The sequence below is a fragment of the Pseudorasbora parva genome, chromosome 22, assembly GCF_024679245.1.
Source record: "Pseudorasbora parva isolate DD20220531a chromosome 22, ASM2467924v1, whole genome shotgun sequence".
In the NCBI taxonomy this organism is placed as follows: domain Eukaryota; kingdom Metazoa; phylum Chordata; class Actinopteri; order Cypriniformes; family Gobionidae; genus Pseudorasbora; species Pseudorasbora parva.
The window spans coordinates 27815508-27837693 of record NC_090193.1 but is presented as its reverse complement, the minus strand read 5'-3'; the positions used below and the strand labels follow the sequence as shown (position 1 = coordinate 27837693).

Below are 22186 nucleotides of genomic sequence, written 5' to 3'. Positions count from 1 at the left end.
CTGTCACCGGTTCACCACTGTTTCTTCCTTGAAACACTTTTGGTAACACCCCTGCAGTTTTGGAGATGCTCTGACCCAGTCGTCTAGCCATCACAATTTGGCCCTTGTCAAACTCACTCAAATCCGTATGCTTGTCCATTTTTCCTGCTTCAGCACATCAGCTTTGAGGACAAAATGTTCACTTGCTGCGCAAAATATATCCCACTAACAGTGCCGTGATGAAGAGATGATCAGAAATATTCACTCCACCTGTCAGTGGTCATAATGATATGCCTGATTGGTGTAAGTATATGTGTATATTAGTTTTTAGTTATTAGTTATTATGTAAGTTTATATTAGTCTCCAGAACTAAGAACTAAGAAATACCAAATAATAAAAAATAATTTAATTTGATGTTGAAATGACCTCTCATTGCACATCTGCTGTTTAATGAACAGTTATGTACATTATCTGTTTACCTTCCACAAGCAAATAGAACCCGTGTTCATTTTTTTTGAGGATCTTAATGGCCATGTCTACCATCTCAGTGAGGGAAGGGTCAGTTTCTTTGTTTCTCTCAAGCTCATAAGCCAGGTCTGCCGGCTCAAACAGACCTGCAGCGCAAATAGAACAAGAATTCAGTAAAGCATTGTCTCAAGAAGATCAAATAACCCGAATGTTTATAAAACTCACCCAGAAGATAATCCACATTATTTGGATTCAGGGAAAGGAGATCCTTCTTGTTCCAAACATAGTGACCTCTCTGATTATACAAAGGTTAAGAGAGAAACAACCAATAGATTAGAGAAACGGCCGTACCCTCTTATATTTTGAAGCTTTATAGAAAGTATAACACCCCTATGATCCAATATCGTGCAACCAAATCTCTGTAATACAGTTCCACAACAAGTACAAATAGTCTTCATTTGTTATTAACTGCACAGCTGTAAAGCCTGCTTTAGAGGGCCCAAGAGCATCAGATCAGATTCGGGAAAGTCAATAAAGAGGGCATCATCAAAATGCGCAAATACACTGCCAGAGTAGGGCAAACACAGAGAGAAAATGAAAAAGAGATTTGTCAGCAAAGGCATAAAGTGGAAGCATTTTTTTCCTGAACTGAATTGAACATGACATTGTAAATGAAAAGATGGAATGAAGTGCCCTGCTTTTCCCTCGTTTCATTTTTCACCTTATCCTTCACTTTGTCAATCCACTCCCCCACAAGGTTCCTGCCATCTTTGCGTGTACCGTTGTGTTTCTTGTCTCCTGGGTATTCCACATCTGATGTGTTTTTGGGGTACATATTTCTCCGCCCACCCCCCATAATCACCTACCCATCCAAAATGAAACAAAAGAGAAACATCACATTTATTGTACAAAGTAAAGTCTAACAGACAATCCAGTTTAAACCAGTTAGTAAAGTACAAATACTTAATATTCTGCACTTTTTATAGCTATGCAGATAAAATAATTCGTAATTTAGTATAATTAATAGCTTAAATATTTTTTTAAATATTTACTACTACTATTATTAACAATAATATTAATAATAATGTTTATTATAATTAGTATTCATAATAATATTAATAACAATAATATTAATGTTACTAATATATATATATAATGTATGTTATATTTATAATATTATAATTATATTATTAAAAACAATAATAATTTTAAAGTAAATGTTTTAAATATGTATTATTAAATTATATAATACATGCTTAATAATAATAATAATTATAATCTATAAATATTATTTTAATAATTGTATTTATTTTTTATTGTTTTTAATAGATTATTAGTTTAAATATGTATTGTTGTTATTATTATTATTATTACTACTACTGATAGTAATTGTAAGTAAAATATTTAAGTAAAAATGCTAAACAGAACTAGTGGTCTCAGAATTTTAGACCTCACTATATCTTAATATATCAACAAATATACTATGTTGGTATCAAACTAGGCAAAGAAACACGATGTTAGCAGAACCGGATATTTAATGACCCAACACAACACTATATAAAAACAATTTATAAGACTGGGGGGGAAATCATGAGAGAACTCACATTAATGTCAGGGATATTTTCAAAGAGTTGTCTTGCAATGTCTTTGCATCCACTCTGCAGTGCTTCAGCTGGCATGTCCCCGTCTGAATACCAGTCCCGGTCTACACAGTGGGCATACGAGGCACTCGGAGTGGCATGGTTCACTCGTGTTGTTGTGACGATTCCCACTGATTTGCCTGGGAAAAAATACAGGTTACAACTGTTGTTCATGTAGGGGCATGCCCATGGGACATGTTTATTACTATATATATTCTAGTTGATTATATATATTTCCTTGTCTATCTGATTAAATGACGAATATTTAAAGTGCACCTATTATGCCATTTTAAAGGTTCCTAATTTTGTTTTGGAGGTCTCAACAGGTTTACATGCATGCATCAAAGGTAAAAAAATTAAAATAAAAACCTTTATTTTTCTCATAATACACACTGCGTATCACCACATTTTTCAATTATTCTCAAACAACTCGACGGATTAATCAGAATCTCTAAATCCCTCCTTTTCGCAAGATACTCTGCCCTGATTGGCCAGATGGCCCAGTCTGTTGTGATTGGTCTACCGCGTTTCAGAAGTAAATCCCCATTACCATGACTGAATTTAGCTCCAGAGGCTTCCTAAAGAAAAGTAAATGTACACACTGTAAAGACAGTAACGATGACATTGATTTTACCATATAAATCAGTCAGGTGATGAAACATTGGAAGAATTATGGTTGTCCGTAAAAAAATATCACATAATAGGCGCTTTAACCCGTGGACATAGAAAACAACCAGCGGAAAAAAACGCGGACTTGGCAACACAGTGCAGTTGAGCTCTGTTGACATTTGACAATGTGTCGTTTCATTGCTCTGATTGGTTGTCGGTCTATCCAATTGAGGTCTTTCCTGGTTCGGCTGAAACACGCCCCATAATCACAGCCCAATGGAGCAGTATCAGACTCATATTCTGACTACAATTGAGTATGACCACGTCAGGCTTACAAAATGCTGTACTGGACAAGGAAACAGCTTGATTTAAGTCTTGTTGTCTGGCTGCGGTCAAGCTTTTGTATGGTACACCATTTTAATGCATTCTCAGAACATAAGCACCCAAGTGAGAGAGAGCATTTCCCCTGTACTCAGATCAGGTCAGGTTATCGGTTTGACACTGATTAGACCGTCCGCCTTTTAAACCGCTCAGCTGGATTTTAAAATGTTTATTCTGGTCATGTTGTGCAAATTCCACTTGGCTACATTCACCTCTACGTTCAGTAGAGGACTTCCGTCTTATAAAACGCTTCATTTGTTTTTATTTTCAACATGAGAATAAAATATGAGAAAGCCGCCTGCGTGCTGCGCTCATCAGTCAAACTGTCACTCTTCTCATTTATTCCTTTACTTCAGATAAGGACGTTTCTTTCTACTTTCCTCAATCCTTTATCGGCTCAACCTGTTTTTGTGCCAGTGTCACCTTTGTTTCTCTCATGCAAAAATAAGTTAATGGATTGCTGGCAACAACAAAAAAAATGTGCCCAGAAACAAATATCCCATCTATATTCTAATTACAATAGAAGATGAGACAGCGGGGCATTATAGCTGCTGTATGAGAGGATTCAAAAGAGCATCTCACCTGCATCTTTGGCCCATTTAAGAATGGAGGTGACCTCGTTCCCCCGAGTGGTGTTGCATTGGGATCTTACAGCTGCTGCGCTCACTCCAACTGTACCCTCATTGGCTTTGACCCCACACAGATATGCCGTGGCAGTGCCAGCGCTGTCTGGTACCTGAGCATTGGTGTTATATGTCTGGGGGAAAAACATGTATAATTTGAATAGCTGCAGGGATTATTTTTTTAAGAGCACTTAGTGTAGTTTTATAACCGTTAACTCAGCATTATTAAGCATTTAGCACGATTATAAAAATCTACAATGATTAGTCCAATAGTCTTAAAACATTTGCATTTTTGTATATAATAAAAAAAAAAAATCATAATTGTATTATCATCATAATTTTGCCCTGTAAATTGTGACATATGAAATAATACTAAGAATCTTTTATTTTTTATTTTTATGGAATAATTTATTAAAGTGTTTTGTTTTTTTTTTAAATTAGGGATGTACAAATAAATGTTCCTCAAGAGCCTGATATACAATATTTGATACTAATATATATATATATATATATATATATATATATATATATATATATATATATATATATACTATTGACAATAATGTAAACCTACATTTATTCAGTCCAGCAGGTGTTCATCTTGAATTATCACTAACATTATAAAAGTTATTCTTATGTTTGCTTTATAAAAATCCTTATAATAATTTATTGGGCTAAGTGAAACATTTTCAACGAAGTCAAAAAGAAAAATAGCTTAAAGAATCTAGGAGATAATTAATAACTGACCATCTTTCACCATCCTCACTTTTAATAATGATTAACATCTGTGATAAAATGAACTATGTGAGAATCATTGTCCCAGAACTGTGGCGGATAGAGAAATCAAACTATGATTTGAAGCTGTTCTCTGTGACCCGGGGTGAGCAAATGCATGGATTATAAACACAAAGGAATGGCATGATGGGATTACAACACAAGGGATGTACCTTAGAGAGGGCAACATAGGGGAATTTGTCCATCTCCAGTTGTGTTTCCTCGCCACTATGTCCACTCATTTGACCCTTTAGAATCCGTGCTGCTGTGATCGTAGATACACCCATACCTATAACAACAAATGTTGCCATGGTAACACTATTTTTTAACAATATATACTTTCCTTCAAGCACCATCTATCATGAATAGCATGGTCTGACCGTGGTTGCAAAGGGGATGAAAATGTCCAGTAGATTTCCAGAAACTTTCCAAATCCCACTTTTCACTTAATAACCCGCATTTGTTTCCAAACCTCAAATAAAGATTCAAACAGTCATGAATTATGAATATTGATTCATGATTCATATCGCCATTGTCACGTGATTTCAGCAGTTTGACACGCGATCCGAATCATGAATCAATACGCTGATTCAAGACCGTTTTGAATCTTTGAGGTTCGAAAACAAACGCGGAAGAGAAGACAATGCTAAATAAAGTTGTCGTTTTTGTTATTTTTGGACCAAAATGTATTTTCAAAGCTTCAAGAGATTCTAACTAACTAACTGAAATCACATGTGGACTACTTTGATGATGTTTTTATTCCCTTTGTGTATAACACAAATTTCGATTCAAATTTCAAGAATCGATTCGATTACGATTTTCAAGATCTTGAATCGATTATCATTATTCGATCCGATCTGATCCGATCCGATCTTTGAGATTTAGAGTGTTTTTAAAGAAAGCATTTTTTCCAGCTGTTACCTGAATATTACAGGACTGTAGTTATGCAACATATTGATACTATTATTAGAGAAATTCAACTGCAAATTAATGGAGTATTGATGGTTGTAAAGAACAATCCCCCTTCCAGAGTGCTCTTGTCAGCGAGCGCGTGCTGTCATGACAAGGCAGCCATTACAACTTCCTTGGCACTAAGCGCGCGCTGCAGTGAGAACGGCTGTGACGTAAGCCGCGTTCTTGACATATCCAGCAGCCCGAGTTTACTCGTCTACCTTACTCTAGTATTCTCTGTCCGCCGCGGTAACGAGAGAAGAGGAAGAGCGAGGAAAACTCGGTCTATCCGCGGCGCTTCTTCAGCACGGCGGCGGCGGTATAGTGACGAGAGCTTCGGCTTGAGTTTGTTTACCTACTCTAGTATTCTCTGTCCGCGGCGGTTCTGGAGTTTTCAAAGCTGCCATGTACGTTGTATTAATGTCCTTCCACCTTGCGCGCATGTGTGAATTCAATGACGCGGCAAATTAAAATTCACGGGGAAAATGTATTAAATCGATCCTCTGAGTTACGGAACGATCTTTAGAAATTAATATGAAAATCGATTCAGAATTGGTGAATCAATTTTTTCAACACAGCCCTAATCATGACATAACCCCTTAAAAACAAGACATCCAGAAGGGAGGTGGAGTGGAGGCGAAACTCAGGGTGGGGCGGAGGGCCAGGTTCATGGAGTGGAGGAAGGACTAGGGATGGAGGCAGCACAGGTGACCAGGGCAAAGCAGGCTGAGCAGATGGCCAGGGCGGAGCCGGCTTGGACAGGCAGCCAGGACAGTGCATGCTCTGGAGAGGTGTCAGATGGCCAGGGTGGCACAGGCTTGGCAAGTGGCCTGGGCGGAGCAGGCTTTCAGGGTGGAGCCGGCTTGGAAGGCAGCCAGGATGGAGCAGGGTGAGAAATTACCAAGGGTGGAGCAGGCAGCCAGGGTGGAGCCGGCTTGGCAAGCGGCCTGGTTAGACAAGTGGCCAGGGTGGCACAGGCTTGGCAGGTGGCCAGGAAAGAGCCAGCTTGGCAGGTAGCCAGGGCATATCTGGTGCATGCTCTGGAGTGGTGTCAGGGGCTGGAGCCATCACTGGACTCTGGTCAGGGGCCGGAGCCCACCGGCACACGCAGGCACAATATAGCCATGGCCCATGCAAACTCAGAGGACTATGCCCATAGCAGCTGTAGGCTCTGGCATAGCATCCGTGATGGCTGGAGGTTCTGGTGTGGTGGCCACGCTAGCTGAAGACTCAGGTGTAGCGGGCATCTTGGCTTAAGACTTGGCCTGGCGACCTGCACAGCCTTTTCCGCCCTGGCGACCTCCCCCATTCTGCCTCCGCTCCATCGCCTTTCTGGAATTTTTTTTCCCCTATGTGTGGAGTTTCTGGAATCCACTCCTTAAAGGGGGGGCTCCGTCATGATTTCCGTTTTGTGTTCCCTTGGTTTGTTACCATAGCAACCCTAATTAGTTCTTCAGGTGTTTCTTGTTTGCTTGTCATTGTTGTTTTAGTCTGTTTTTTTTGTGTTGTTTTTTGAGTAGTTGACATGCATTTTTCATTATTGTTCCTGGTCAGAATTCTGTTCCAACTCCTTGTTTGGATTGTCTTTGTTAATGTTTTTCTTTAATATACTTTTGCAGCATGTAGATCCTCATCTTTCCTCGTCTTTGTCACCATTGTTACACAAGCCAAATTAGAGTACACTTAAAAGTCTCAAGCTTGCAGAACTGTTCAAAACTGTAGCACAATCACATTGCAAAGAGATCACTAAGTTTCTCTACAAACTTAGTGATGTAAAACATTGAAATTATGAAATATTAGACAAAAGGTAATTAGCTTACTGCACTGTGTTAATGCATGAAATGAGGCTTTTGGCTTAAGTTGCAACTTTATAATTGAAACTGTACCTGCAGTACACTGAAATAAATAAAAAAGCAATTAAATTTGAGTACTCTAAATGTTCACGCAAATACATAATCAATTTACCTCGTCATCTTATGAAAAATATATTCCAATCTTCAATAAATCTAAAACTTGAAAAGCATTCTATAACCTCACAGGGTTGAGTAATCCATTTCTGATTTAAACATGGAACAATATTGACTAAACCCCATGATCAAGCTTGCCAGCATTTTCACAGTCAATCAGCAAATTAAGTCATATTTTATCCGTGTTTGCAGTACAAATTTGAATTTGATTAGATTCTGCGTACTGCAAAATAATGACAAGACATTTTTTTTTACCGAGCTGTCCTAGCGGGCTCATAACAATGCTAACAGTGTAGACCAATTCTTCAACAAATGGCTCTTTTAATCTGTTCTGTAAATGAACACAGTGTGTCAATCCTTTTAATGTGTCATACAAATCAGTTACCATTTAAATCAGTCAATCCTTAAATAAACTCATCGTATCTGTCAGCCTGGTTACTTAACATCAAATTATCTTGACTCTATCATATATAAACTTCTTTTCTGAACTTGGTTGGCTGACCTCCAAGAAAACCATCAGATACATTGTCATTTTAATAATCTTAATGCATTAACCAACAGGTCAACTGATCCAAATCTTCTTGTATCTCGATTTCAGCAGTGGCTTCTAGAAAATCCTGTATGTGAAATCATCCTTTTTGTAGCTGGTATGTGTTTTTTGTTTTTTTGTGTGTTTTGTGAGCACTGAAATAAATCTACATGACAGTATTTGAACCGAGGTTTCATAAGATGGTTTTGGTAAACTGGTGTTTTTTATCATCTTTGTTTTCACAGGGGTGTGGTGCACAATAAACCAAATTCTTTACATAATATTGGATGCTTTCTTCCTTCCTTCCCATCCTTTCTTCCTTTTGATGTCCAAGCTCACTTTGATAACCACTGTGCTTTTATGTTTGGCCAAAAAAAGCATGATGTTCAGACGGTTGCCCTGCCATTGACTGTTGTTAAATGGCTTAACCACCACTGGCCATGTTAATTTTAAAGCAGGGTGATACAGTGCTTTTAAAAATATTTAACTATTTTTGTTACACAAAATAGCTTGGTTGAAAAAACTAATAACAAGCAAAGTAGATTGATATTGTTTGAATGAACAGAAATTATAATTGATTTCAATTTACTGTTCATGCTATAACCAAACAAATGAATCATGGTAAAGATCCACAGGGTTGACTTTGGTTAATATGGTTTCCCATCATTGCCCATGTTAACTCTTTCCCTGCCAAACACAGAATTTTCCGTTATTTGTGAGAAGGCACTTGCCGCCAAACACAGAATTTTCATATGTAGTAATATGCTAGGGTGTGCTATTACGCATCTTCTGAAAGAGTACTCCTTTCCTGATCAAAGCACATGCGAAAGAGAAGCAGAAACCAGCGATCTCGTATGTAATCCTATGCATATGTAAAATAACCCAATCATCAATTTTAAACAGCATATAAATCAAAACTGCCTAATGATAGTTAATGAAATGTCAACCCACGATGAGCTACAGGACTGTGCAAGCATTAGGGGTGTTGATGAACTCGATTTACTCCATCTGTGTTTTGATTATCGTTCTAAATCCGATCCAGATGTAGTCTTTGACAAACGTAATTTTCTCCGCTTTTTTTCTCATAATGTTGTTTTTTATTAAACTTACTCATATTCATGTGTTGATAAAAAAAAATACATGGAAAATTAGAGGGTCTTTTCTTTCTTTTGATATATATATATATATATATATATATATATATATATATATATATATATATATATATATATATATATATATATATATATATATATTAAATGTTGGCGGGAAAAGAGATCCTTCCTTGTTAGACCTGGTATTGCACAAACAGTTTTCAAGGCTTGGTTGGAGGTAAAATGCAAAGAGGATTGACATTGTTTGAATGAATAGAAATTACAATTGACTTACTGTCCATACTATAACCAGACAACTATCTCATGGTAAAAATCAGGATCCACAAATGGCGTGACTTACCATCACCAAGAAAAAGGATGACGTTCTTTGCAACGTTCTTGTTGAGCTCTTGAAGGGTCAAAGCAGTTTTTAGTGAGTTCTGAGCCCAGCCCTTCCAGAAATCAGGGTCCTTCTCTTGTTCTACAAGCCGTAAGAAAACATGTTTACATGTTTGCCCACAAATTATAACACACATCCTGCAAAGATGCTTCTTCAAAACAAGATAATGATAATGGCCTTCTAGATGAAAGTCTCAATTTAGAGATGATGAGTATGCTATCTCTCTAAACTAAACAGAGCTGAATTTAACAAATGTTGGACAAGAACAGCAACTGAATTTATATTTTAGGCATATTTTCTTCTGTCTACATAAGCTTCTTAAACCCACAATCATGTAAATGAACATATCTGGGACCATCTGACCTGAGAGTCCAATCTTTTTATAGCCAACATACATTTGAAATTAGTTTTATTCTATGCCCATGCTTGGAGCAAGGTCGAAAAGAAGACTATTAAACCTTCAGTGGTCTAAGATGGTGTTAGACCGTTTATGAAGAAGCACTCATCTGACATTATGTCTCCATTATATCAATATCAAAGACACTACAAGCAAACTATAGGGCAGGGGTGCTCATTCCTGTTATTTAGCACTACTTCTATAAGGTGCATTAGTCTCTTGTTCATGACAAAATGCTTATCATTGCGGAGAAAAAGTATGTCATTACACTATCTAATAAAAGCAAAAAGCAACTTAACTGACCTGGAAACTCAGGCTTTGCCAAACCATCCCAAACCAGGCAACCGATGATAAGGAGTGCAGCGACCTTCATTTTGATACTGTTTCCAGAATGACTTGCGTTCCAAAGATGCCAGAAGCCTCTAAGATCTGCAGTGAAAAAAGTTAATGTCAAATGTTAATATGTATTGTTTTGAGCAGTCTAACATAATAATTTGGCACAACCAATGGTGTGAGTTTGGGGCAGGGCTACCTTTCTCCAGCTATTATAGACCTACTTGATTTGAAAACCATCATTATTGTTGCCGTTATGGTGTCACTACAGTGTCGCAGAAATGACACACTTCACCGTTAAGCACAGAAAACAACTATTTACCATCCCACGGCTTGTTTTTTCCCCATCATAGTCTTATCATAATATGTGAACACAACCCAAATAAGAGGACAAACAAATTCAGCTGGGGATGTATGTCACAAAATCTGATACAAACAATGATTTAGTGGCATATTTGAACATTTGAGTAGCTACCTAAAAGTTCACACCTGAAAACGTCATATGGCTGCATTAGTATTAAACCTCTCTGTCTTCTACTCTTTAGTCAAGGTCACTTTAATGGGATTGGGTGCTATTGCACACAGTGCTTTAATAGGCATGACAAAGCTGATTAACTGGACACCTCTGTTCCAAGGCACAGGACCGCAAGGTTTCTATTACGAACACACGATACTTCAGCCTACTTCACATCCTTTTAATGGAATCTTTAGTCATTGTGCAGAAACCATCAATCAGCATCAAAGGAATACGTTCAATTAAACCCATGCCCGAGCTTTGACCACTTTGTCTTAACATTTGTAAAATTGGGGAAAAAAAGGCATTTTGCTAGTCACGTATAGTCAAGTCAAGTCAACTTTATTCATATAGTGCTATTACAATGACAATTGTTTCAAAGCAGCTTCACAGTGTTAGAGGAACTGTATGTAAGAAATGTATTTCAGTTAATCATAAAATGGCCCTGATATGTCACTATACATTAAGAAATCAATCATGTTAATTAATTAATTTCAAATCAAGAAATTAATTTCAAATACTTCACTGACAACAGCAGTCCGGCCAGGATATTGTAATTTAAAAGTTGTTGTTGCAGCGTCAATTGATGTGGATCTTGACATGTGTTTTGGCCTGAAGCTCCACTTATCAGCCAATCACGAAGCCAGTAGTGTTTCAGCATCCGGGTTGCCAGCTCTGCTCTAGTTACCACAGCTTCAGCCTATCTGGCAACCTCGGGTCAGGGGGGAGGGGGAGAGGGGATACGCTGCTCTACAGTCATTTGAAAGAGATTGCAGTACCAGTTTTGGCCACAATCTTACATACACTTCCTTTAAACAGGACAAAATTGCAACAAAGTTTGTTTCGGCTGAACAGTCGTACTGGAGAAAACGGTGATGTTATCCTTATTTTAATTTATCATATAGTGACAATGTTGGCAGAACAGTATTATAGTTTATACAATTAATTAAGACGGCTGTTGTTTAAAAATGTGCTATATAAATAAAGTTGCTTGCTTGCTTGCTAATAAATTAATTTTATTTGGATATTTAGTCAGTATCGAAATTGTGTCTCCAACTGAGCAAGGCAAGCCAAAGGCTAGGCAAGGAACCAAAACTCCATCAGGGCATGTAAGGGCAATAATAAACCTGGGAAGAGACCAGGCTCAGTCGGGGTGCCAGTTCTCCTCTGGGCTCTGGCCTAATAACAAAGAGTGTATGATTATTATTCTGGCAACCTTACTGGTCAGAAATCATATTAGATCGGAATATTAAACATTTCTGGGTATCACACAAGGGATATACAGTATTGAAATGCATATATATTTTCTTAGTTTACATTACTGCTTTGTTGAAACTTTATATTAGTTGTCTTAAACTAAAGTTGTTAGGTACACCTTATTATGTTCAAGTTGTATTGCAAAACACTTTTGCTGCTATTGAGGTGGTATACAGGTAAAGTTAGTGACAGGTTTCACGGTATGGTTAAGTTTACATTTACATTTAATCATTTAGCAGACGCTTTTATCCAAAGCGACTTACAAAAAGGGGAGAGCAATAGAAGCAACGAAACAAACAAGGTCAACAACCTGTAAGAACTGTAAGAAGTCTCAGTTAATTAAGCACAGTACACAAACAAATGTATTACATTTTTTTGACAAACAAACAATATTTAATGGATAGTGAAGTGCAATTCTTTATTGGTCAGGTGCAATTGGAAAAGATGTGTCTTAAGATGTTTTTTAAAAATGGCTACAGACACGGCAGCACGAATTGAGATCGGCGGGTCATTCCACCAGGTGGGAACGGTCCAGGAAAATGTCTGTGAGAGCGATTTCATGCCTCTTTGGGATGGAACCACGAGGCGTCGCTCACTCACAGAACGCAAGCTTCTGGAGTAGGGCTGGGCGATATGGCCCAAAAAAATTATCACGATATAATTTAGCATATCAGTCGATATCGATAAATATCACGATAAATGTAAAATCTTTATTTCTTTAAAGTTTAAAGGCATATTTTTGCTCATGAGTGAAATATGTAGAAAACAGACAGTTAGCTGTAGTTTTAAACTATCCTTTATTGTCAAAACATGACAAACACTTCCCAAACAAGTGAACAATTTATTTAAACTGAGGTAGATTTATTTATTAAAATCTTAACTGTGGCCAGCATTTTTTTACTCAACACTATATATCAATAATATATCATTATACAGGGCTTGACATTAAGCATGTTCATGTGCTTGTCCTTGGAACAAGTACATCGTTCAAGCTTGTCCAAGTAAAAAATTAGCTTGTCCGGAAAAGTGTGTGTGTGTTTGTGTGTGTGTGTGTGTGTGTGTGTGTGTGTGTGTGTGTGTGTGTTGTAAATATAATTTATTCTGAAGCAATATTCTCACCAGTGTTCAATCAGCTTTGACATATTTAAATCTGCATATTTGTGGTTTTTATTTTTATTGAATCATTTGAAATTTGTGATATTTTCACCTTTTATAAAGAGCATTTTCCCTTAATCTTATTAACTATAGGCTAAGCTTCATGTTTCATTTTATATTTGTAATTTTGATCAATACATTTAATTAAAATAAAACACTATAAGGGCTGTTACCAATCAAATTAAATAATTTACACTGAAAAATTACAACAGCATTAAATAATGTTTTGAGATTTGTAGTTTTGAATAGACAAATAAGACATGTTGGAAAGTATGTTTAAAGATCAAATTAAACCACCAGTAGGTGGCAGCAGGTGGCCGTCTTAATGAGCGAGTCATTGAGTCGTTCATTCAAACGATTCATTCAAACAATGAATCGTTCATTTACACACGTTGTTGTGAGACGCGTTGCGGTTCTGCTGTGAACGATTTTCGCAGCTGAAACAGAACAAATAATGCAATATTGAGCGTTTATATATTTAATTGTCTAAGTAAAACACTAAGAACGCAATCGGTCAAAAAAAAGCGTTTTAAGAAACATTTTGAGGCCCCTTCTCTTGCCTCACAGTGGATTGGTCCACCGTGCATCTCACCGACACACACACATACACAAACACACCTCACCGACAGTGGGCTGGTCGGGCTGGGCGATAAATCGATTTTATGAATTAATTCGAGTTTTTAGTTTACGACGATTTTTGTGAATGAAAATCGGTTTTCTCTTTCAAATCCGCCGACGCTCCCCTCTGAGCTCCCGTAATGGCTCAGCCCTCCCCGCGCGCGTTTGCCACAGAGGTACACAAACAACAAGGATCGCGTCTAACAACATACCGTGTCATTCGTAATTGGTTCAGTTTTTCACAGAACAATTAACAATACCCCGCTGCAAAGTGTGTTTGAAATCTGAACGGAACCGCGGTAGGCGCTATACTCATTTAAAGCTGCGCTGACACGAACGCAGCGCGAGCTCACACACGGGCCAATCTCGTGACAGACACGATACACAGCGCTGGTGATCCAGTGAGAGACCGTTTAAATCAACACACCATCGCTACTGTGATCTAGTGGAAACGGTCGGCGCAGAATTCTGTTATAAACCACAGATATCAGATCAAACAGAGCTGAGCGAAGGTCAGGGGTTTCAGTCACAAAACACCAACATTTACCACGATTGTACTGTAGTAAAACCACATGGATTTAATGTTGTTGTTGTCATTATTTATCTCAGGATTCGTACAACCTTTTGAGATTGAAATTCAAGCACTTTCCAATGGTTTTCAAGAGCTTCACACTTATTTCCAGCACTTCAAAGCTCTAGATATCCGATTGTAATGTTATTTTTAATGTGATGGTTTTTAAAACTAAAAGTTTAAAGGGGTCTTGTGAAAGAAATAGTCGAATGTTTTTTTTAGTTTATTTTTTTAAATGTGTAATCTATTTTGTAGCATTTTTATTTTAAAAAAGATATGAAATGCCCACCACTATAACCAGCAGAAGAGCACTTATTGATTTATTAGCAATTTTCACTCCCTAATGTATGGAAAGTACGAAGTCACAGTCTCAGGAAAAACTAAACTTTTCTTAAAATTGTGACTAAATTGCAGTAAAGTAAAGAGCTCCTTTAATAATCACTGAAGCTGTCGATCAGTTCAGTGTGAGACTATTGAAGAACAATGCTAATCTATATTTAATAAGAGCATTAGGCTACATTTAAATTTTCCCTATACTTTTTTTGCACATTACTGTTGTTAATAAAAGTTAATTTTATCTGCATATCAATTCATAAACCTTTGATATGTATACTGTATATTGCAAAAGATATGGTGCCCATTTATACTGTGGAATAGTCGGGGGTTATTCACATGCTGAAAGTTTTGCACCCCAGGTGGCACTTCTACCAAGCTGCAAATATTTAATTTTACCTAAACAAAATAAAGTTCAAACTTGTTTTGAACAATTTCTTTGTCATCTGCAGACTGATTTTAAGTAGGAGGGGAAAAAAATCGTTTTAAATCGTAAATCGAAATTTTGGTGAAAAAATCGGGGATTTTTTTTTGGGGCCATATCGCCCAGCCCTACGGGAGAGAGAAAAGTTCAGTATTTGTGGATCTTCAGTAAGGGCTGTCTAGTCTATTTTATTCATTTTAAACACCAGATGACATTATTTCTCTTTTGATACAGGCGATGCGGAGTCATTAATACATCACCAAAGACAAACAATTATGATAGCGATGTACAAGTCCGATGTTTTAGTGATTATAGTTTGGTAACGTTAGCCTGTTGTAAATAAGTCACCCACTACAGCTAACAAGGTAATAAGCCGGTGTGTGAATGTAGTTAATGTAGATTCACCGCTGTGTTGGGCTGCATGTTATATGGAAGGACTTTGAAGAAACAAGATAATTTAATAATTAAATTCTGTGTGGTGAACGTGAACCTATGATAAGCAGTCCACGCACGTCGCTCTGTTTTATGTCGGATGGGATCGCTAAAATATCTCCAAACCACTGAAGTTGAGCAAACTAACTTGTCAACGATATCTGTGTCCTCCGAGCTGGCCGTGAGCGCTGCATTTTCTTCATTATTGCTCATTTTTATCTCTCCACTTATCTCCAATCCTCCAAGCCTGTCAGCCACAGACTGTAAACATTACCGCGTGCAGCACCCAGACGCCCGGTCTGCAATACGCATGCGCAGCATTACGCATAGCGCGTAAGTATTATATCGAGAATTTATCGACCTGTTGTTATCGTTTTATCGAGGAAAATTATATCGTGATAATTATCGTTATCGTTTTATCGCCCAGCCCTATTCTGGAGGGTGCGTAAGTCTGAACAAGCGAGTTTAGGTATATTGGTGCAGAGCCAGTGATTGTTTTGTAGGCGAGAACCAGTGCCTTGAATTTGATGCGAGCAGCCATTGGCAACCAGTGCAGAAGAGAGGCGTAACATGCGCTCTCTTCGGCTCATTAAAGACCACTCTCGCCGCTGCATTCTGGATCAGCTGCAAGGGTTTGATAGTGCATGCTGGAAGCCCAGCCAGAAGAGCATTACAATAGTCCAGTCTGGAGAGAACAAGAGCTTGAACCAGGAGTTGTGCAGCCTGTTCTGATAGGAAGTGTCTAATCTTTCTAATGTTGTATAAGGCAAATCTGCAGGACCGGGCTGTTGCAGTAATGTGGTCAGTGAAGTTTAAATGGTCATCAATCACAACTCCAAGGTTCCTGGCTGCCGGATGGAGTCATGGTCGATGAACCAAGCTGAATGGAGAAATTTTGATGAAGTGCTGGGTTGGTTGAGACAACAAGTAATTCTGTCTTTGCAAGATTGAGTTGAAGCTGATGCTCCTTCATCCAGTCAGAAATGTCTGTCAGACAGGCAGCGATACGAACACTGACTGTAGGATCATCTGGTTGAAATGAGAAGTAGAGTTGAGTGTCATCAGCATAGCAGTGATAGGAGAAGCCGTGTTTCTGAATGACAGAGCCTAATGATGACATGTAGATGTAGAAAATAAGTGGTCCAAGCACTGAGCCCTGGGGAACCCCAGTAGCTAGATGATGTGACTTATGCCTGGTTCAAACTACAAGATATTTTTGTCTGTTACGATAGTTACTGTGTCAGATTATGCGATTTTTACTCCTAAAATCTTGTCGTGTCCTGGACTAGAAACATGTCAGACTACACGTTGCTACTCGACGAATCATCGCTTGTTGTCACAGCGTGCGTGATGTCATCAACTTTAAGAAACAAGAGCGTAAACAAACGATGCCTGAAGCAGCGTGTTTTGGCTGTTTTATGTTTAGAAAAGCGCAAAAATAAAAAGGAAACCCAACAAAGGACATGTTCCTGACTTGCTGGAAGAGGACATTTTGGCCTGTCAATCCTCCAAAGAGAACTTGAGGTAAAATATTGTTCTTTTTATATTAAATATTTAGTTATTAGCCAGTAGTAAAAGCTTGCCACCACAACGTATTTGTAAAACATCTATTAAGCTTACATTCCAGTAACTCCCAGTTACTCACCGGGTTCCTGAAGTGCTTCCTGTATCGTTCGCCAGCATTTTTCTTATTTGGTTGTGGTAGTCCGTCGATGACACATCATACAGGCAGGAGTACTGTTGCCACAACTCCACGAACCTTTCCTCCATTGTATAATTCCATCTAAAGTTAGCCGCTCCTTCATCTCTCATGCATTTCGCCTTGTTTGAAAGCTGTGTACAAAAACTGTCTGTGCTCCGGTTGGTCAGCGTCACACGTGACAGAACCCGTCGTGAAGGACCGCAAAAAAATTAAACATGCTAGTCTTTCTGTCGTGACGTCGTGAACTATCGCAGAGGCGGATTCGGTTGTCGTATACTATGACACACTATACGAGATGAAACGATCGATTCTTGCGTCCCGACGTCCATTATCGTTTACGAATCCCTACGACACCTTACGTCAAACAGATCGTGCCAAATTCGGGCTAATATCGTGTAGTCTGAACCAGGCATTAGACACTTCACCTCTCCATGACACCCTGTAGGACCTACCAGAGAGGTAAGACCTGAACCACTGGAGAGCAGATCCTGAGATCCCCGTCTTATTAAGTGTTGACAGGAGGATCTGGTGGTTAACTGTGTCAAAAGCAGCAGACAGATCCAGCAGGATGAGCACTGAGGATTTGGAAGCTGCTTTTGCCAGTCTCAGTGCCTCAGTTACCGAGAGCAAGGCAGTCTCAGTCGAGTGGCCGCTTTTGAAGCCGGATTGGTTGTTGTCCAGGAGGTTGTTCTGTTCAAGAAACAAAGAGAGTTGATTGAACACAACTCGCTCAAGTGTCTTTGCAATGAAAGGCAGAAGGGATACCGGTCTGTAGTTTTCTAAAAGTGTTGGATTTAGAGAGGGTTTCTTAAGCAGTGGGGTTACCCGAGCCTGCTTAAATGCTTTGGGAAAGGTTCCTGTGTGAAGAGAAGTGTTGACAATGTGAGTGAGTGCAGGAGTGATTGAAGAAGGAATGGCCTGAAGGAGGTGAGTGGGTATAGGATCAAGTGGACAGGTAGTAGGGTGATTGGAAAGGATGAGTTTAGAAATATCTGCCTCGAAGAGCGGAGAGAAGGATGGAAGCATGTTCGTGTTAGTTGTTGAGATGTGCGTTTCATTTTGTGGTGAGGAGAACTGGTTGCTGATGAGAGATGTTTTGTTTGTGAAAAATGATGCAAAGTCATCAGCTGTAAAAGTTGATGAAGGAGGGGGATGAGGAGGACAAAGGAGAGAGGAGAAAGTTTTAAAGAGTGTGCGAGAGTCAGAGCAATTGTTGATTTTGTTGTGATAGTGTGTTGTTTTAGCCGTGGAGACATTTGTAGAGAAAGAAGAGAGAAGAGACTGATACAAGGTAAGGTCAGTATAGTTTTTAGATTTCCGCCATTTCCTCTCTGCTGCCCTGAGTCCAGAGCGATGTTCACGGAGAACATCAGACAGCCAGGGGGCAGATGGGGTGGGGCGGGCTGGTTTGGATGAAAGGGGGAAAAAACTATCTAAGGAGGATGTTAGAGTGGAGCAAAGAGTGTCAGTAGCACTGTTAGTGTCCAGTACTAAGAACTGAGCAGGTGGAGGGAGTGAAGATGAAACCATTATGGATAGGCAAGAGGGAGAGAGTGAGCGTAGATTACGCCGAAAGGTAATCTGTGTAGGAGTGTGTTGTATCAGGAGTCAGTATGAGGTTAAGAGTGATGATTAAGAGGGTTAAGATAGTTCACCCAAAAGTGAAAATTCTGTCATCATTTACTCAGCCTCAAGTTGTTCCAAACATGTATGAATTTCAAGTCTTTCGCTGAACACTAAAGATGATATTTTGAAGAATGTTGGTAACCAAACAATTCTGGTCCCATTTGACTTCCATAGATATGAAAAGGGAAAAAAAATACTATGGAAGTCTATGGGGGAACCAGAAACAGTTTGGTTGCCATCATTGTTCAAAATATCTTATTTTGCATTCAACAGAACAAAGAAATCAACATGAGGGTGATATTTTCATTTTTGGGTAGACTATCCATTTAAGGTGTATGGGAAAGGTCAGTGGTTTAAATATAGATATAACTCGACAAATTGATTAATTACAGCTGTAACTACATGATATTTAAGGAATGTGGCATTTAAGTGGTTTGTTTAAATCTCCCTAATATTGGTCCAAATCTTTTTGCATTTGATTATAAAAGTTTAAAACCCAACAAAACAAGAGGAGGCCAAGAGCCAACCACTAATGCAAGTAATTTACAGCATTAGTTTCCTGTGTTATAATCGACACACCAGCAATAGCATGTCAACTTGAACCAGTGAACTTCTAAGCGTATACACACACACACACACACACACACACACACACACACACACACACACACACACACACACACACAGTTGCAGAGAGACTTTTACCATGTCTTGAGGTCAAAACAAGCTCTGTCAAAAACGCAGTGGGGCTCCAACTGGTACTACTCTTGAAGCTAATCTGCAGGTGAAGAAACACAGCAGTGCCAAAACACAAAGGAACAGCAAACCGGACAACAAAGTTGTCAACAAAACAGAAACTCCTTCTCGATTCATGGCATCCGAATGCAGAGAGATCCTTCTCTGGGAAGAAAGCGCAGCCAAAAAAGAAACATAGAAAACCACCTATCCTTTCGACACACTGGCCCGAATTAGCGCCACAAGTATGCGCTCAGGAGGATGAGGATTAGTGTTATTACCAATGGAGACAATCATCCTTCATCCCTTCATCTTACAAATAGAGACTTTACGTTATTTTGAAAGGAACATTAGTGACAAAAGTATATCAATGCCTAGGACATGCAATTTCATGTCTAATCTGGAGTGGCATGTTGTTTTGTCAGAACATGTTTTTTTTAATGCCAGTAAAACCCTGAAGGCTAAACCAAAACTCGCTCTAATAAACAGGAACATTAGATCACATCATATTACAGGATTTACATTTAACACCTACTAACATCCTGGAGGCCATTCGATCACAGAACATCAAACACAGACATGAGAATGTTATTAGGCTGTACATCTTGGTAAACACGACACTTGGTAAACACAAGACGAAACCAAATTAATCTAATTATGCTGATGAGTCTCTCTGAACGACATCCTTTTAAGGAAGAGCAGAAAACAAGATGTTTTCACGTTTATATAAACTGAGGCTACACTGGGCTTTCTATTCGTGCTATTGTTACATCTAGTATCATTGCATACAAATCAGTTGGGCACATGATCAATAAAAAGCTCACAAACTCATATTATGTCTGGGAAGCACTTAGGACGTTGTAAAACAAAACCTGTTATTCCTGTACTTGCGTTAGATTGTCTTCTATATGCTCTTTATTTGGTTCTTCTAATTGTTGCTGTGATTTATACAAGATAACACAAGAACGTGTCTTATCTTTTTCTAGGAACATACAATCACAAATATGAGAAAGCAGAGAAGGACAATAGTGAGGCACAGGGCTGGAATTCAAAGTCATATAGCTGTCTCAACTGTTTGATCCCTCATCCAAACATTCTAAGGGATGCTTATGGATTTTTTGATTATATTTTAGAACTGATCAATCCAGGAATCCTTGTTGGAATCCTAAAAATAAAAATAAAAATAAGATCCTACTTGAACTAAAATCCCCATTTTTCAGGGTTTTCATCAAGCATGATCTTACTTGATTTTTAGATGACTTTTGTTCGATCCAAATGGGATTGATTCATAGAAACAGAAAGTCCAATCGTTCAGATCAGCTAGGAAGAAATGCAATGGTTTTGCGGGGTAAAACTGTACAGAAAAGTGAGATTAAGCCCTAAAATTAAACATTTTTTATACATTAATAAATAAACAATTTATAATCCAATATACAATAGTTTAAGTGAAATATATATTTTTTTAAATATTCTACGGCATTTTGCATTTCTCCCTATGTAACCTCTCACAGTAGTTTTTTTTTTCCTTCTTTACTGAACAACATGCACTATTTTTTTGTGATATTAGACTATTACGTTGTTCATAAATAGATTAAAATGCAATTTATATAGACAATTACTTGAATACACTTCCTCTTTGATTAACATTTGTTAAGTATCTGAATTATTATTATTATTTATTTATTTTTTTGCATTATTTCTTTTAATAGTATTAATAGGCTACAATTAAAAACGTACCACCAAATCAAAGTGATGTAACCAACATACAGGAAGCCATTATTCAGCCATGTGACAAGGACACCGTAAAACAGAGAGGACCCCTTCAGGACGGTGTCAAGGTCATTTAAGATTCACATGTCACATATTTTTAACTTATAATTTTTTTTAATTTTTTTTTTAATGCACGTTTTCATGTCATATGGAGAAAGCCTAAAAGCGTCTTCATATTCCAGACATGACATTTGTAACAAATATTTAAATCTTAAAAGGAATATTTTTGTGCGAGAAAAGTATTTTATTACCTGATTGATGCATGCAACCAAACAAGAATGAGTACATTTCTTCTGTCTTACTCTGACATATATTTTGTCTTGTTTTGTCAGTCTATATGCATACAATCCAAGTCTTTACAGTTACAATTATTTTCCCTGGATCCCTGCCACTCTATATACAATGTACCAGTGTCTCGTGTGCTGTGATGCACGGAAAAGCGTTTACTCCTCTCATCTTTTCAGAACATATACAATGTAGCCATTGGCAGCCAAAACGAGATCACCGCTTTAAAGAACAGAAAAAACATCAACATTCCCAACATCGCTGGAGAGAGTCCATTGGGATTCCCGAATTGCTTAATTGCATTAAAGTTGGGAAGAGCGACTCACCGTTATACAAACTGAAATAATTCACAATGCAACATGTGCAACTTGTTGGATTGGTTTGAATGAATACCAGCACAACTCTCCAACTCTTCCCAGCGTTGCAATTAGAACCCCAGTCACACGAGGCGGTGTATGAACAGAGTCATTCAGCAGATGACCAGCGCTAAAAGTGATCCTACTCACCCCTATGCTGTGTGTATCCGTGCACTTCTGCGGTTCCAGCAACACAGAGGACTAACGTTCACGAACCGGTCTCTAGTCGAGCTTTTATAACGCTACACAAAGCGCCAGCCCAG

The 22186-nt window shown here is 38.2% G+C and overlaps 1 protein-coding gene across 1 annotated transcript in view; it reads right to left on the bottom strand.

Annotated features, from left to right (window-relative positions):
• The window catches only part of alpl (alkaline phosphatase, biomineralization associated), a 29080-nt gene extending 6894 nt beyond the window's left edge, over positions 1-22186 (bottom strand). The window contains exons 1-9 of the mRNA XM_067431545.1: positions 22074-22186; positions 10116-10241; positions 9377-9496; positions 4648-4763; positions 3660-3834; positions 2052-2227; positions 1169-1309; positions 673-742; positions 459-593 (exon numbers count right to left, since the gene is read on the bottom strand). Of these exons, the coding sequence (XP_067287646.1) occupies positions 459-593; positions 673-742; positions 1169-1309; positions 2052-2227; positions 3660-3834; positions 4648-4763; positions 9377-9496; positions 10116-10185 (1003 nt within the window). The 5' untranslated portion in view covers positions 10186-10241; positions 22074-22186. The remainder of the gene's footprint in view (positions 1-458; positions 594-672; positions 743-1168; positions 1310-2051; positions 2228-3659; positions 3835-4647; positions 4764-9376; positions 9497-10115; positions 10242-22073) is intronic.